Source organism: Phoxinus phoxinus (genome assembly GCF_949152265.1).
Source record: "Phoxinus phoxinus genome assembly, chromosome: 14".
Taxonomy (NCBI): domain Eukaryota; kingdom Metazoa; phylum Chordata; class Actinopteri; order Cypriniformes; family Leuciscidae; genus Phoxinus; species Phoxinus phoxinus.
In genome coordinates, this window is record NC_136889.1 from 34,856,401 (window position 1) to 34,873,900 (window position 17,500).

Sequence of the window (17,500 nt, forward strand, 5' to 3'; positions counted from 1 at the left end):
CACACATGCTTCTCTCTCTCACACACGCTTCACTCTCACACACGCTTCACTCTCTCACACACACACACACTCTGTTTCATGAGGGATTTCCCTGATGTTGTGTGTGTGTGTGTGTGTGTGTGTTTCAGTCGTGGAGGATCCTCCTGTTCGGCGTGCTGAATCTCGTCTGCACAGCTTGTCTGCTGATGTGGTGCAGCTCCACCAACAGCATGGGTGAGTGATCACACACGTTACCCAGCATGCTCAGCGCCTCACGTTACCAAGCATGCTCAGAGCCACACACACACACACACAGAGAGTGTGCTGTAACCTGATCCTCTGCAGCATTGAGCTCTCAGTAACCGTGAGCTGATCAGTGTGTGAAGCTCCTCTGTGTGTCAGACGTGCTCATGATGTTCCTCAGGACTAGTGCTGCGTTCGCTGAGAAACACACATACACACACATAACACACAGTTCTGTGTGTGTGTGTGTGTGTGTGTGTGTGTGTGTGTGTGTGTGTGTGTGTGTGTGTGTGTGTGTGTGTGTGTGTGTGTGAGCCGCGGTTCTGTGTCCGGAACACAAGAAATCAAGCGAGATCTGCTCACGGAAGCATAACCCAGTGTCATAGTCAGGGGATTATTTAATCTCATGTGTCTCTCGTGCAGAACCTGCAGCCGCTCATGAGTCTAGGTTAGGCCTCATATCCTTGCAAGTAAACCTCCCCTGTACCCGTGCGTCTGCAAGTAAACCTCCCCTGTACCCGTGCGTCTGCAAGTAAACCTCCCCTGTACCCGTGCGTCTGCAAGTAAACCTCCCCTGTACCCGTGCGTCTGCAAGTAAACCTCCCCTGTACCCGTGCGTCTGCAAGTAAACCTCCCCTGTACCCGTGCGTCTGCAAGTAAACCTCCCCTGTACCCGTGCGTCTGCAAGTAAACCTCCCCTGTACCCGTGCGTCTGCAAGTAAACCTCCCCTGTGCCCGTGCGTCTGCAAGTAAACCTCCCCTGTGCCCGTGCGTCTGCAAGTAAACCTCCCCTGTGCCCGTGCGTCTGCAAGTAAACCTCCCCTGTGCCCGTGAGTCTGCAAGTAAACCTCCCCTGTACCCGTGCGTCTGCAAGTAAACCTCCCCTGTGCCCGTGCGTCTGCAAGTAAACCTCCCCTGTACCCGTGCGTCTGCAAGTAAACCTCCCCTGTACCCGTGCGTCTGCAAGTAAACCTCCCCTGTGCCCGTGCGTCTGCAAGTAAACCTCCCCTGTGCCCGTGCGTCTGCAAGTAAACCTCCCCTGTGCCCGTGCGTCTGCAAGTAAACCTCCCCTGTGCCCGTGCGTCTGCAAGTAAACCTCCCCTGTACCCGTGCGTCTGCAAGTAAACCTCCCCTGTGCCCGTGCGTCTGCAAGTAAACCTCCCCTGTGCCCGTGCGTCTGCAAGTAAACCTCCCCTGTACCCGTGCGTCTGCAAGTAAACCTCCCCTGTGCCCGTGCGTCTGCAAGTAAACCTCCCCTGTACCCGTGCGTCTGCAAGTAAACCTCCCCTGTGCCCGTGCGTCTGCAAGTAAACCTCCCCTGTGCCCGTGCGTCTGCAAGTAAACCTCCCCTGTACCCGTGCGTCTGCAAGTAAACCTCCCCTGTACCCGTGCGTCTGCAAGTAAACCTCCCCTGTGCCCGTGCGTCTGCAAGTAAACCTCCCCTGTACCCGTGCGTCTGCAAGTAAACCTCCCCTGTACCCGTGCGTCTGCAAGTAAACCTCCCCTGTGCCCGTGCGTCTGCAAGTAAACCTCCCCTGTGCCCGTGCGTCTGCAAGTAAACCTCCCCTGTACCCGTGCGTCTGCAAGTAAACCTCCCCTGTACCCGTGCGTCTGCAAGTAAACCTCCCCTGTACCCGTGCGTCTGCAAGTAAACCTCCCCTGTGCCCGTGCGTTTGCAAGTAAACCTCCCCTGTGCCCGTGCGTCTGCAAGTAAACCTCCCCTGTGCCCGTGCGTCTGCAAGTAAACCTCCCCTGTACCCGTGCGTCTGCAAGTAAACCTCCCCTGTGCCCGTGAGTCTGCAAGTAAACCTCCCCTGTGCCCGTGCGTCTGCAAGTAAACCTCCCCTGTGCCCGTGCGTCTGCAAGTAAACCTCCCCTGTGCCCGTGCGTCTGCAAGTAAACCTCCCCTGTACCCGTGCGTCTGCAAGTAAACCTCCCCTGTGCCCGTGCGTCTGCAAGTAAACCTCCCCTGTGCCCGTGCGTCTGCAAGGTGCCGGCCGGTGGTGCAGGACAGTGTGCAGTCATACGATGTTGGACTGGCGCTGCTCTGGCCGTCTGCGGTGTTTCTGGGGCGGTTTACACCTGGCTACTTCATGCGGTGTCTCAGATCGGACAGCTCTCTGATTTATTAAAACGATTCCATTTACACCTGGTCACATAGGCCTAAATGTGTTTTACAACGGATATAGATCCGATCTTCAATTCCCGCACTATATGCAGATTTAATGGATTTAATGTCACCGAAAGCAACAGATATGAGCTGCATTTTATTGATCATCAGCTAACATTTCAAAATCAAAGACCGCAATAAGAGAGAGCCAGCCCTGGTAAGATCATTTTGTTTCTTTACTTCTAATGAAGATTATTATTGTGTGTTAAAGCGTCTGCGATAGTTTTCACGTTGGCTTGACGCTTGATGATAGATCACTGCGGTGATGCGTGTTGCAGCGCGGCGTCATATCTGACTATATACAGCCTAACACGCTTTTAAAATAACACGCTTTAAAAAAATCTAGGTCTAATCATAGACTAAAAAATGCGCTAGACATGGCACTTTAAACACCGGATAGTTTATTCGTAGTTCGATTTCTCGGTAACGGCCCGACGTGTTCTCTGTGTCTGCCCGACGTGTTCTCTGTGTCTGCCCGACGTGTTCTCTGTATCCGCCCGACGTGTTCTCTGTGTCTGCCCGACGTGTTCTCTGTATCTGCTCGACGTGTTCTCTGTGTCTGCTCGACGTGTTCTCTGTGTCTGCCCGACGTGTTCTCTGTGTCTGCCCGACGTGTTCTCTGTATCTGCTCGACGTGTTCTCTGTGTCTGCCCGACGTGTTCTCTGTATCTGCCCGACGTGTTCTCTGTATCTGCTCGACGTGTTCTCTGTATCTGCTCGACGTGTTCTCTGTATCTGCTCGACGTGTTCTCTGTGTCTGCTCGACGTGTTCTCTGTGTCTGCTCGACGTGTTCTCTGTATCTGCTCGACGTGTTCTCTGTGTCTGCCCGACGTGTTCTCTGTGTCTGCTCGACGTGTTCTCTGTGTCTGCCCGACGTGTTCTCTGTGTCTGCTCGACGTGTTCTCTGTATCTGCTCGACGTGTTCTCTGTGTCTGCCCGACGTGTTCTCTGTGTCTGCTCGACGTGTTCTCTGTGTCTGCCCGACGTGTTCTCTGTGTCTGCTCGACGTGTTCTCTGTGTCTGCTCGACGTGTTCTCTGTATCTGCTCGACGTGTTCTCTGTGTCTGCTCGACGTGTTCTCTGTGTCTGCCCGACGTGTTCTCTGTATCTGCCCGACGTGTTCTCTGTATCTGCCCGACGTGTTCTCTGTATCTGCCCGACGTGTTCTCTGTGTCTGCCCGACGTGTTCTCTGTGTCTGCCCGACGTGTTCTCTGTGTCTGCCCGACGTGTTCTCTGTGTCTGCCCGACGTGTTCTCTGTGTCTGCCCGACGTGTTCTCTGTGTCTGCCCGACGTGTTCTCTGTGTCTGCCCGACGTGTTCTCTGTATCTGCTCGACGTGTTCTCTGTGTCTGCTCGACGTGTTCTCTGTATCTGCTCGACGTGTTCTCTGTATCTGCCCGACGTGTTCTCTGTGTCTGCCCGACGTGTTCTCTGTGTCTGCCCGACGTGTTCTCTGTGTCTGCCCGACGTGTTCTCTGTGTCTGCTCGACGTGTTCTCTGTGTCTGCCCGACGTGTTCTCTGTGTCTGCTCGACGTGTTCTCTGTATCTGCCCGACGTGTTCTCTGTGTCTGCCCGACGTGTTCTCTGTATCTGCCCGACGTGTTCTCTGTATCTGCTCGACGTGTTCTCTGTGTCTGCTCGACGTGTTCTCTGTGTCTGCTCGACGTGTTCTCTGTGTCTGCTCGACGTGTTCTCTGTATCTGCTCGACGTGTTCTCTGTATCTGCCCGACGTGTTCTCTGTGTCTGCCCGACGTGTTCTCTGTGTCTGCCCGACGTGTTCTCTGTATCTGCCCGACGTGTTCTCTGTATCTGCTCGACGTGTTCTCTGTATCTGCTCGACGTGTTCTCTGTGTCTGCTCGACGTGTTCTCTGTGTCTGCTCGACGTGTTCTCTGTATCTGCCCGACGTGTTCTCTGTGTCTGCCCGACGTGTTCTCTGTATCTGCTCGACGTGTTCTCTGTGTCTGCTCGACGTGTTCTCTGTATCTGCCCGACGTGTTCTCTGTGTCTGCTCGACGTGTTCTCTGTATCTGCTCGACGTGTTCTCTGTATCTGCCCGACGTGTTCTCTGTATCTGCTCGACGTGTTCTCTGTATCTGCTCGACGTGTTCTCTGTATCTGCCCGACGTGTTCTCTGTATCTGCTCGACGTGTTCTCTGTATCTGCTCGACGTGTTCTCTGTGTCTGCCCGACGTGTTCTCTGTGTCTGCTCGACGTGTTCTCTGTGTCTGCCCGACGTGTTCTCTGTGTCTGCTCGACGTGTTCTCTGTATCTGCTCGACGTGTTCTCTGTGTCTGCTCGACGTGTTCTCTGTGTCTGCTCGACGTGTTCTCTGTGTCTGCTCGACGTGTTCTCTGTGTCTGCCCGACGTGTTCTCTGTGTCTGCCCGACGTGTTCTCTGTGTCTGCCCGACGTGTTCTCTGTGTCTGCTCGACGTGTTCTCTGTATCTGCTCGACGTGTTCTCTGTGTCTGCCCGACGTGTTCTCTGTGTCTGCTCGACGTGTTCTCTGTGTCTGCCCGACGTGTTCTCTGTATCTGCTCGACGTGTTCTCTGTGTCTGCCCGACGTGTTCTCTGTGTCTGCCCGACGTGTTCTCTGTATCTGCTCGACGTGTTCTCTGTATCCGCCCGACGTGTTCGCTGTGTCTGCTCGACGTGTTCTCTGTATCTGCTCGACGTGTTCTCTGTGTCTGCCCGACGTGTTCTCTGTGTCTGCTCGACGTGTTCTCTGTGTCTGCCCGACGTGTTCTCTGTGTCTGCTCGACGTGTTCTCTGTATCTGCCCGACGTGTTCTCTGTGTCTGCCCGACGTGTTCTCTGTATCTGCTCGACGTGTTCTCTGTGTCTGCCCGACGTGTTCTCTGTATCTGCTCGACGTGTTCTCTGTGTCTGCCCGACGTGTTCTCTGTGTCTGCCCGACGTGTTCTCTGTGTCTGCCCGACGTGTTCTCTGTGTCTGCCCGACGTGTTCTCTGTGTCTGCTCGACGTGTTCTCTGTGTCTGCCCGACGTGTTCTCTGTGTCTGCCCGACGTGTTCTCTGTGTCTGCTCGACGTGTTCTCTGTGTCTGCCCGACGTGTTCTCTGTATCTGCCCGACGTGTTCTCTGTGTCTGCCCGACGTGTTCTCTGTATCTGCTCGACGTGTTCTCTGTGTCTGCCTGACGTGTTCTCTGTATCTGCCCGACGTGTTCTCTGTGTCCGCCCGACGTGTTCTCTGTGTCCGCCCGACGTGTTCTCTGTGTCTGCCCGACGTGTTCTCTGTGTCTGCTCGACGTGTTCTCTGTATCCGCCCGACGTGTTCTCTGTGTCTGCTCGACGTGTTCTCTGTATCTGCCCGACGTGTTCTCTGTATCTGCTCGACGTGTTCTCTGTATCTGCTCGACGTGTTCTCTGTGTCTGCCTGACGTGTTCTCTGTATCTGCCCGACGTGTTCTCTGTGTCCGCCCGACGTGTTCTCTGTGTCCGCCCGACGTGTTCTCTGTGTCTGCCCGACGTGTTCTCTGTGTCTGCTCGACGTGTTCTCTGTGTCTGCCCGACGTGTTCTCTGTGTCTGCTCGACGTGTTCTCTGTATCTGCCCGACGTGTTCTCTGTATCTGCTCGACGTGTTCTCTGTATCTGCTCGACGTGTTCTCTGTATCTGCTCGACGTGTTCTCTGTATCTGCTCGACGTGTTCTCTGTATCTGCTCGACGTGTTCTCTGTGTCTGCCCGACGTGTTCTCTGTGTCTGCCCGACGTGTTCTCTGTGTCTGCTCGACGTGTTCTCTGTATCTGCTCGACGTGTTCTCTGTGTCTGCCCGACGTGTTCTCTGTGTCTGCTCGACGTGTTCTCTGTATCTGCTCGACGTGTTCTCTGTGTCTGCCCGACGTGTTCTCTGTGTCTGCCCGACGTGTTCTCTGTGTCTGCTCGACGTGTTCTCTGTGTCTGCCCGACGTGTTCTCTGTGTCTGCCCGACGTGTTCTCTGTGTCTGCCCGACGTGTTCTCTGTGTCTGCTCGACGTGTTCTCTGTATCTGCTCGACGTGTTCTCTGTGTCTGCCCGACGTGTTCTCTGTGTCTGCCCGACGTGTTCTCTGTATCTGCTCGACGTGTTCTCTGTGTCTGCTCGACGTGTTCTCTGTATCTGCTCGACGTGTTCTCTGTGTCTGCCCGACGTGTTCTCTGTGTCTGCCCGACGTGTTCTCTGTGTCTGCTCGACGTGTTCTCTGTATCTGCCCGACGTGTTCTCTGTGTCTGCTCGACGTGTTCTCTGTATCTGCCCGACGTGTTCTCTGTATCTGCCAATTTGAACGAGCATTTCATAAGCGCTTGTTCAAACGTCTGAGGTCTAGGATGAGTCTGAGACCACCACCCTTTTTGGGGACGAGAAAGTAGCGTCTGTAAAAGCCCGACTCGCTCTGCGTTAGAGGAACGGTCTTTATAGCCCCTTTTCCCAGCAGTTTTGCTATTTCGGCGCCAAGTAGATGTGATGCTTCGCTTTTCACCGTAGGGGCGGACTGGCCAATGTGGGCCGGCCCACTCGGAAGGCTATAATATATTTAAAAAATGACGGAAATCATAATATTAAATTTATTTTCTACGCAAATGGCTGACTGAATCGATCGCGCGGGCGCAGCCGACAAGGAGTGTGTTTTGTGTGCATGTGAGTGTATTGCCCTCACTCCCTGTTGAGTATCTTGAAACACGCCCCCTTTCACATTTAATTTTACAGAGAGAGAGAGAGAGAGAGAGAGAGAGAGATAGATATTGATCCGTTACTGCGAATTTGTCTGAGCAGATAATTACAAATAAATGTCTATGGATGAAAAGCTGGAAGAAAAGAAGCAGGTTTAATATCACATGATAGCCTAATGTAGCCTATGCCATGAGGATTCATGTTCATGTAAAATGTTAATGTCTTGATAGTTTTATATTAATATTGTTGTGTGTCTTAATAATCTTCTGTTTGTTTCCCTATGTTTTACAAATATTATCTAATATGTGTTGTGTTATTTAAAATAAATGTTTAAATAGCATTTATTTTTGTATTGTGTAATATTTTTATGCTATAAGTAGTGTTAAAAATTATTCTGCACATTAATGAGCCGATGTGTTATGATGTGGGATGTGGTGGGCTGCTGTGGGTCAGAAAGTCCAGGGCCACTTTTTGGTCTCAGTCCGCCCCTGCGCGGCAGTCTGCGAGCGAACCGCAGCGAGTAACCTCCTTTTATTATGTTCAGCACCCATTCTGATATGGCAGAAATGGTTTCCCATGCTTTTCCTTATATTTCTTTCAGGGCCAGTAAAAATATAGAAGGGGCCAGCAAAACTCTGATCTACTGGCCTGGGGGCCATTGGGGATTTTTTTTTATGTTGAGCCCTGGATTTATTCACCAATATATCAGTTATCGGCTTCCAAATATAAAGAGTTATCGGTATCGGACAAAGTTTTCATGTCGGTGCATCGCTAGCAATAATGACATAATTATTTTCAAATTATAGCCAGTAACTGATAAATGTCTGACATTAATAATTCTGCTCTGTTTAAATAAGAGTGAGTTTTAACGTACAGTAGGAAAGCTGGATATTTATCTAGAGATTTGCATCATCTAGCGCTCACTTAATCTAAATGTGAAGATAGGAGACGAATAAATGCGTCTGTCAATAACTAACTTATCAAACCCGTGTTGTTGTCCTTCACTGTTTGAGATTAGGTTAAAACTGCATGTTGTCCGTTCAGAAAAGGTACCCGTGACCTCTGAAAGTGTGTGTGTGTGTGTGTGTGACGGGAAGGTTCGGATGTGTTTATTGGAGCATCAGTCCTTCTCTCGTCTCGGTTTACTCTCGGACTCGCCACTTCCTCCCGCCAGGTGTTAGCTTGTAGTTTGTCAATAAAGCTTTTAGTTTACATCTGGAGCGATCTATTGTTATTCTAATGTGCCGCGTGGACAGACACCCGAGCCGCTCGATGCGTGTTCCTGAACTCAATGACAGCTGAGCGCTGCAGTTTGCAGATCTGCTTTACCGACAGCAGCAGCCAGCAGAGAAAGCGGATACTCGCGCGACGCTAGCAGGCTCCTGATGCTAATGGCGCTCCGCTCCCACGAGGCCGCAGTGAGACGACTGAAGGTCAGGGTTCCAGGACGATCAGATGTGTTTGGATGCTCTCATTAAATATTCAGATAAAGATCCGGGCTTGGTTTACCACTGCGTCTTCATCTCCTCTTCTTCTTCATCGATTAGCTCTGTAAACATACACAAGTCTCCTTAATCTGAGCGCTGTATCCTACACGAGTGTGTGTATTCTGTGTCGCGCTGGGGTTATTCATGCATCATCTGTCGTTACGCCATCCGCTCGCAGATTCCTCTGGTCCTCGCAGGGGTTCAGGCTCGTGTTTCTCACAGAGGACCGCACGGATCTGTGGGTAAGCAGTGTTGTGAACGCTAGCCGACACTAGCGTATGAGCGTTTAAGGTTGTGACGTTACATAAACTATAATGTGGCACTGAATCGGTCCTGCGCTGGTGTGCTTCAGTTGTGCTACAGACATACACTGAGACCGTAGCAGACTCGCTGGAGCTTCAGGTTCATCAGATCGTGTGCTTATTTATGGAAGGAAAATAATGCCAAATGTTTTTGAAACGAAAAAGCTCAGGCACACCTGGATTAATCAGTTTGTCCAATAATGGAAGACCGGAAACAAAAGAGCTGGCTAAAGTTCAGGAAGTAGTGCAGCTGTGCATAAAGCCCATTCTTTTATGTTTCAAAAACATTTGGCATTATTTTACCTCCATACTATTCTAGTGTGTGTTCCTGATGGCAGGTTGTAAATGTGGACGAGATGCTCCACGTCCTGGTTTGCTCAGAGCAGGGAAAGCAGCGTTAGATGTCACCGTGAGTTTAGACAGAGCAAGGCGGTTCACTGATATTACTTATGAATGGGAGGAAAAGCAACGCATAATATGGCGGAATAAGTCCCGCCTTCTTTAGCCGTGGCTGGATTTAATAGCAGAAACTGAGGAAACGCCAGTAAAAGAGCGATTATCAGTTTAAACTAAAGCTTGGACTCGATATAGTGTTCCTTACAGCTCAGCAGAGATCCAGAGATCATGGATATTGACACGCAGCCGGAGTCGTGTTTCCTCACATTTATAAGAGCCGGATTTCCACGCCGGGGAAATGCATAAAGCTAATTTACCTGTGAACGCTTTAAGGTCTAACTCCATGTGATCACTTACATCAGTGTTATATATATATCATCATGTCATCCAGCCATAACTTGTGTAGTTTTTTGACAGTGTTTATTTAAAAACATCCAGAAAGTTTCCCAACCTGGACTTTGGCCATTTGCTGCTTAATATTTTGGAAACTGATAAATTTTTTCACGATTCTTTGATGAATATAAAAATTCAAAAGAAAAGCATTTATTTAAAAACTAAATATTTTGTAACATTACACATGTTTTAATGTCACCTTTGATAACTTAAATGCATCCTTACTGAAAAAAAATCTGACTAACCAACACATTTTTGAACGGCAGTACATTCAGTAGTTATTATTTATTGCAATATAAACACTGCAGAGTGAACAACAAGATATCTCTTCATTTACCAGTCGAAGACGGAGCAACTTTGTGTAGCTACTCCGTGCGCTGTCAAGGTCTTCACCGTGTTTGTCGTGGTACCGGTCTTTGCAGCAATTATTTTACCGCAAATACTGCATCGCGCGCTGTTGGCATCGAGCCTGGAGAAATGTACCCACACTTTTGATCAACTTTTCCACATCTTTAAGGTGTTATGTGCGTGTGCTCGCGTCTCATATGAATATGTGCGCGGAGACTTTGTGTGTGTGTGTGTGTGCTCGCGTTCTCATATAAGTATGCGCGTGGAGAGTTTGTGCGTGCGCGCGCGTCTAGTCTCGTGTGTAGAGTTTGCGTGTATGTGCGTGACTTTGTGTGTCGTTGTGCGGCCGTCAATCTCGCGCCGTTCTGCCGCGGCCGTCAGTCTCGCGAGCCGTTCTCCAGCGGCCGTCAGTCTCGCGCCGTTCTCCCGCGGCCGTCAGTCTCGCGCCGTTCTCCCGCGGCCGTCAGTCTCGCGCCGTTCTCCCGCGGCCGTCAGTCTCGCGCCGTTCTCCCGCGGCCGTCAGTCTCGCGCCGTTCTCCCGCGGCCGTCAGTCTCGCGCCGTTCTCCCGCGGCCGTCAGTCTCGCGCCGTAATACTCTAGTGGTGAGGAGTGTAATGGCAGTTTAAAAAACTAAGTAACTGACAGGTGTCTGTGACCGTGCGGACACGCATGCATTATAACACTGTGATGAACACTACATGTCTTCTGTTTCAGCCTTGACCGCGTACACATACCTCACCATCTTCGATCTCTTTAGGTAAGTGGCATTTCTCATATTCAGACTATCCACACATATATATATATATATACTGGTAAGCTTGTTCCACATTACACTTGTTTTTCTGATGTTAATGATGTAAAGTCATGTTAGTCGATGAGTGTTGTGTGGTGGACCAGTGCTGAGAACACAATATGTAGATGTTCAAGGCCTCATGACGGCAGGAATAACACGAGCTCATGTGTGCTGTCTCCCTCAGTCTGATCACATGTCTGCTGAGTTTCTGGGTGACCGTGAAGAAGCCCAGTCAACTCTACTCGTTTGGGTAAGATCCACTTCTCTGATTACGTGTGTGTGTGTGTGTGTGAGAGAGAGTGCTTGTGATCGAGTGAGTGAGTGTGAGTGAGTGTGTGAGTGTGTGAGTGATCGAGTGAGTGAGTGATCGAGTGACTGAGTGAGTGATCGAGTGAGTGAGTGATCGAGTGAGTGAGTGATCGAGTGAGTGATCGAGTGAGTGAGTGATCGAGTGAGTGAGTGAGTGATCGAGTGAGTGAGTGATCGAGTGAGTGAGTGATCGAGTGAGTGAGTGATCGAGTGAGTGAGTGATCGAGTGAGTGAGTGATCGAGTGAGTGAGTGATCGAGTGAGTGAGTGATCGAGTGAGTGAGTGATCGAGTGAGTGAGTGATCGAGTGAGTGAGTGAGTGATCGAGTGAGTGAGTGATCGAGTGAGTGAGTGATCGAGTGAGTGAGTGATCGAGTGAGTGAGTGATCGAGTGATCGAGTGATCGAGTGATCGAGTGATCGAGTGAGTGAGTGATCGAGTGAGTGAGTGAGTGAGTGAGTGAGTGAGTGATCGAGTGTGTGAGTGATCGAGTGAGTGAGTGATCGAGTGTGTGAGTGATCGAGTGAGTGATCGAGTGTGTGAGTGATCGAGTGAGTGAGTGATCGAGTGAGTGAGTGATCGTGTGTGAGTGAGTGAGTGAGTGATCGAGTGATCGAGTGAGTGAGTGATCGAGTGAGTGAGTGAGTGAGTGAGTGATCGAGTGAGTGATCGAGTGTGTGAGTGATCGAGTGAGTGAGTGATCGAGTGAGTGAGTGAGTGAGTGAGTGATCGAGTGAGTGAGTGATCGAGTGATCGAGTGAGTGAGTGATCGAGTGAGTGAGTGATCGAGTGATCGTGTGAGTGAGTGTGTGAGTGATCGAGTGTGTGAGTGATCGAGTGTGTGAGTGATCGAGTGTGTGAGTGATCGAGTGAGTGATCGAGTGAGTGATCGAGTAAGTGATCGAGTGAGTGATCGAGTGAGTGAGTGATCGAGTGAGTGAGTGATCGAGTGAGTGAGTGATCGAGTGAGTGATCGAGTGAGTGATCGAGTGAGTGATCGAGTGAGTGATCGAGTGAGTGATCGAGTGAGTGATCGAGTGATCGAGTGAGTGAGTGAGTGAGTGTGTGAGTGATCGAGTGAGTGATCGAGTGAGTGATCGAGTGAGTGAGTGATCGAGTGAGTGAGTGAGTGAGTGATCGAGTGAGTGAGTGAGTGAGTGATCGAGTGAGTGAGTGATCGAGTGAGTGAGTGAGTGAGTGAGTGTGTGAGTGATCGAGTGAGTGAGTGTGTGAGTGATCGAGTGAGTGAGTGAGTGAGAGAGTGAGTGATCGAGTGAGTGAGTGAGTGAGTGATCGAGTGAGTGAGTGATCGAGTGAGTGAGTGAGTGTGTGAGTGATCGAGTGAGTGAGTGATCGAGTGAGTGAGTGATCGAGTGAGTGAGTGATCGAGTGAGTGAGTGATCGAGTGAGTGAGTGATCGAGTGAGTGAGTGATCGAGTGAGTGAGTGATCGAGTGAGTGAGTGATCGAGTGAGTGAGTGATCGAGTGAGTGAGTGATCGAGTGAGTGAGTGAGTGATCGAGTGAGTGAGTGATCGAGTGAGTGAGTGATCGAGTGAGTGAGTGATCGAGTGAGTGAGTGATCGAGTGAGTGAGTGAGTGATCGAGTGAGTGAGTGAGTGATCGAGTGAGTGAGTGATCGAGTGAGTGAGTGATCGAGTGAGTGAGTGATCGATCGAGTGAGTGAGTGATCGAGTGAGTGAGTGATCGAGTGAGTGAGTGATCGAGTGAGTGAGTGATCGAGTGAGTGAGTGATCGAGTGAGTGATCGAGTGAGTGAGTGATCGAGTGAGTGAGTGATCGAGTGAGTGAGTGATCGAGTGAGTGAGTGATCGAGTGAGTGAGTGATCGAGTGATCGAGTGATCGAGTGATCGAGTGAGTGAGTGATCGAGTGAGTGAGTGAGTGAGTGAGTGAGTGATCGAGTGTGTGAGTGATCGAGTGAGTGAGTGATCGAGTGTGTGAGTGATCGAGTGAGTGATCGAGTGTGTGAGTGATCGAGTGAGTGAGTGATCGAGTGAGTGAGTGATCGTGTGTGAGTGAGTGAGTGAGTGATCGAGTGATCGAGTGAGTGAGTGATCGAGTGAGTGAGTGATCGAGTGAGTGATCGAGTGAGTGATCGAGTGTGTGAGTGATCGAGTGAGTGAGTGATCGAGTGAGTGAGTGAGTGAGTGAGTGAGTGATCGAGTGAGTGAGTGATCGAGTGATCGAGTGAGTGAGTGATCGAGTGAGTGAGTGATCGAGTGATCGTGTGAGTGAGTGTGTGAGTGATCGAGTGTGTGAGTGATCGAGTGTGTGAGTGATCGAGTGTGTGAGTGATCGAGTGAGTGATCGAGTGAGTGATCGAGTAAGTGATCGAGTGAGTGATCGAGTGAGTGAGTGATCGAGTGAGTGAGTGATCGAGTGAGTGAGTGATCGAGTGAGTGATCGAGTGAGTGATCGAGTGAGTGATCGAGTGAGTGATCGAGTGAGTGATCGAGTGATCGAGTGAGTGAGTGAGTGAGTGTGTGAGTGATCGAGTGAGTGATCGAGTGAGTGAGTGATCGAGTGAGTGAGTGAGTGAGTGATCGAGTGAGTGAGTGAGTGAGTGATCGAGTGAGTGAGTGATCGAGTGAGTGTGTGAGTGATCGAGTGAGTGAGTGTGTGAGTGATCGAGTGAGTGAGTGAGTGAGAGAGTGAGTGATCGAGTGAGTGAGTGAGTGAGTGATCGAGTGAGTGAGTGATCGAGTGAGTGAGTGAGTGTGTGAGTGATCGAGTGAGTGAGTGATCGAGTGAGTGAGTGATCGAGTGAGTGAGTGATCGAGTGAGTGAGTGATCGAGTGAGTGAGTGATCGAGTGAGTGAGTGATCGAGTGAGTGAGTGATCGAGTGAGTGAGTGATCGAGTGAGTGAGTGATCGAGTGAGTGAGTGATCGAGTGAGTGAGTGAGTGATCGAGTGAGTGAGTGATCGAGTGAGTGAGTGATCGAGTGAGTGAGTGATCGAGTGAGTGAGTGATCGAGTGAGTGAGTGAGTGATCGAGTGAGTGAGTGAGTGATCGAGTGAGTGAGTGAGTGATCGAGTGAGTGAGTGATCGAGTGAGTGAGTGATCGAGTGAGTGAGTGATCGAGTGAGTGAGTGAGTGATCGATCGAGTGAGTGAGTGATCGAGTGAGTGAGTGATCGAGTGAGTGAGTGATCGAGTGAGTGAGTGATCGAGTGAGTGAGTGATCGAGTGAGTGAGTGAGTGATCGAGTGAGTGAGTGATCGAGTGAGTGAGTGATCGAGTGAGTGAGTGAGTGATCGAGTGAGTGAGTGAGTGATTGAGTGAGTGAGTGATCGAGTGATCGAGTGAGTGATCGAGTGAGTGAGTGATCGAGCGAGTGAGTGAGTGATCGAGTGAGTGAGTGATCGAGTGATCGAGTGAGTGAGTGATCGAGTGAGTGAGTGATCGAGTGAGTGATCGAGTGAGTGAGTGATCAAGTGAGTGAGTGATCGAGTGAGTGAGTGATCGAGTGAGTGAGTGAGTGAGTGAATGAGTGATCGAGTGAGTGAGTGATCGAGTGAGTGATCGAGTGAAGGAGTGATCGAGTGAGTGAGTGATCGAGTGAGTGAGTGATCGAGTGAGTGAGTGATCGAGTGAGTGAGTGATCGAGTGAGTGAGTGATCGAGTGAGTGAGTGAGTGAGTGATCGAGTGAGTGAGTGATCGAGTGAGTGAGTGAGTGAGTGATCGAGTGAGTGAGTGAGTGATCGAGTGAGTGAGTGATCGAGTGAGTGATCGAGTGAGTGAGTGAGTGAGTGAATGAGTGATCGAGTGAGTGAGTGATCGAGTGAGTGATCGAGTGAAGGAGTGATCGAGTGAGTGAGTGATCGAGTGAGTGAGTGATCGAGTGAGTGAGTGATCGAGTGAGTGAGTGATCGAGTGAGTGAGTGATCGAGTGAGTGAGTGATCGAGTGAGTGAGTGATCGAGTGAGTGAGTGAGTGATCGAGTGAGTGAGTGATCGAGTGAGTGAGTGATCGAGTGAGTGAGTGATCGAGTGAGTGAGTGAGTGATCGAGTGAGTGAGTGAGTGATCGAGTGAGTGAGTGATCGAGTGAGTGAGTGATCGAGTGAGTGAGTGATCGAGTGAGTGAGTGATCGATCGAGTGAGTGAGTGATCGATCGAGTGAGTGAGTGATCGAGTGAGTGAGTGATCGAGTGAGTGAGTGATCGAGTGAGTGAGTGATCGAGTGAGTGAGTGAGTGATCGAGTGAGTGAGTGAGTGATCGAGTGAGTGAGTGATTGAGTGAGTGAGTGATCGAGTGAGTGAGTGAGTGATCGAGTGAGTGAGTGATCGAGCGAGTGAGTGAGTGATCGAGTGAGTGAGTGATCGAGTGATCGAGTGAGTGAGTGATCGAGTGAGTGAGTGATCGAGTGAGTGAGTGATCGAGTGAGTGAGTGATCGAGTGAGTGAGTGATCGAGTGAGTGAGTGATCGAGTGAGTGAGTGATCGAGTGAGTGAGTGAGTGATCGAGTGAGTGAGTGATCGAGTGAGTGAGTGAGTGATCGAGTGAGTGAGTGAGTGATCGAGTGAGTGAGTGATCGAGTGAGTGAGTGATCGAGTGAGTGAGTGAGTGATCGAGTGAGTGAGTGATCGAGTGAGTGAGTGATCGAGTGAGTGAGTGATCGAGTGAGTGAGTGATCGATCGAGTGAGTGAGTGATCGAGTGAGTGAGTGATCGAGTGAGTGAGTGATCGAGTGAGTGAGTGATCGAGTGAGTGAGTGATCGAGTGAGTGAGTGAGTGATCGAGTGAGTGAGTGATCGAGTGAGTGAGTGATCGAGTGAGTGAGTGAGTGATCGAGTGAGTGAGTGAGTGATTGAGTGAGTGAGTGATCGAGTGAGTGATCGAGTGAGTGAGTGATCGAGCGAGTGAGTGAGTGATCGAGTGAGTGAGTGAGTGAGTGATCGAGTGATCGAGTGAGTGAGTGATCGAGTGAGTGAGTGATCGAGTGAGTGAGTGATCGAGTGAGTGAGTGATCGAGTGAGTGAGTGATCGAGTGAGTGAGTGATCGAGTGAGTGAGTGAGTGAGTGATCGAGTGAGTGAGTGATCGAGTGAGTGAGTGAGTGAGTGATCGAGTGAGTGAGTGAGTGATCGAGTGAGTGAGTGAGTGATCGAGTGAGTGAGTGATCGAGTGAGTGAGTGATCGAGTGAGTGAGTGAGTGAGTGAGTGATCGAGTGATCGAGTGAGTGTGTGTTTGAGTGAGTGATCGAGTGAGTGAGTGAGTGAGTGAGTGATCGAGTGAGTGAGTGAGTGAGTGAGTGAGTGATCGAGTGAGTGAGTGAGTGAGTGAGTGAGTGAGTGATCGAGTGAGTGAGTGATCGAGTGAGTGAGTGATCGAGTGAGTGAGTGATCGAGTGAGTGAGTGAGTGAGTGATCGAGTGAGTGAGTGAGTGATCGAGTGAGTGAGTGAGTGATCGAGTGAGTGAGTGATCGAGTGAGTGAGTGATCGAGTGAGTGAGTGATCGAGTGAGTGAGTGATCGAGTGAGTGATCGAGTGATCGAGTGAGTGTGTGTTTGAGTGAGTGATCGAGTGAGTGAGTGAGTGATCGAGTGAGTGAGTGAGTGATCGAGTGAGTGAGTGATCGAGTGAGTGAGTGATCGAGTGAGTGAGTGATCGAGTGAGTGAGTGAGTGAGTGATCGAGTGAGTGAGTGAGTGATCGAGTGAGTGAGTGAGTGATCGAGTGAGTGAGTGATCGAGTGAGTGAGTGATCGAGTGAGTGAGTGATCGAGTGAGTGATCGAGTGAGTGATCGAGTGAGTGAGTGAGTGAGTGAGTGATCGAGTGAGTGTGTGTTTGAGTGAGTGATCGAGTGAGTGAGTGAGTGAGTGAGTGATCGAGTGAGTGAGTGAGTGAGTGAGTGATCGAGTGAGTGTGTGTTTGAGTGAGTGAGTGAGTGATCGAGTGAGTGAGTGATCGAGTGAGTGAGTGAGTGATCGAGTGAGTGAGTGAGTGATCGAGTGAGTGAGTGATCGAGTGAGTGAGTGAGTGAGTGATCGAGTGAGTGTGTGTTTGAGTGAGTGAGTGAGTGATCGAGTGAGTGAGTGAGTGATCGAGTGAGTGAGTGAGTGAGTGAGTGAGTGAGTGAGTGAGTGAGTGAGTGTATGTTGTGAGTGAGTGTTCGAGTGAGTGAGTGTGTGAGTGATCGAGTGAGTGATCGAGTGAGTGATCGAGTGAGTGAGTGAGTGAGTGATCGAGTGAGTGATCGAGTGAGTGATCGAGTGAGTGAGTGAGTGATCGAGTGAGTGATCGAGTGAGTGATCGAGTGAGTGATCGAGTGAGTGATCGAGTGAGTGATCGAGTGAGTGAGTGATCGAGTGAGTGATCGAGTGAGTGATCGAGTGAGTGATCGAGTGAGTGATCGAGTGAGTGAGTGAGTGAGTGAGTGAGA

The 17,500-nt window shown here is 50.4% G+C and overlaps 1 protein-coding gene across 1 annotated transcript in view; it reads left to right on the top strand.

Moving 5' to 3' along the window:
- The window catches only part of slc30a6 (solute carrier family 30 member 6), a 39,191-nt gene that overhangs the window by 5,278 nt on the left and 16,413 nt on the right, over positions 1–17,500 (top strand). Inside the window, exons 4-6 of the mRNA XM_079634625.1 lie at positions 129–213; positions 10,708–10,750; positions 10,971–11,036. Of these exons, the coding sequence (XP_079490751.1) occupies positions 129–213; positions 10,708–10,750; positions 10,971–11,036 (194 nt within the window). The remainder of the gene's footprint in view (positions 1–128; positions 214–10,707; positions 10,751–10,970; positions 11,037–17,500) is intronic.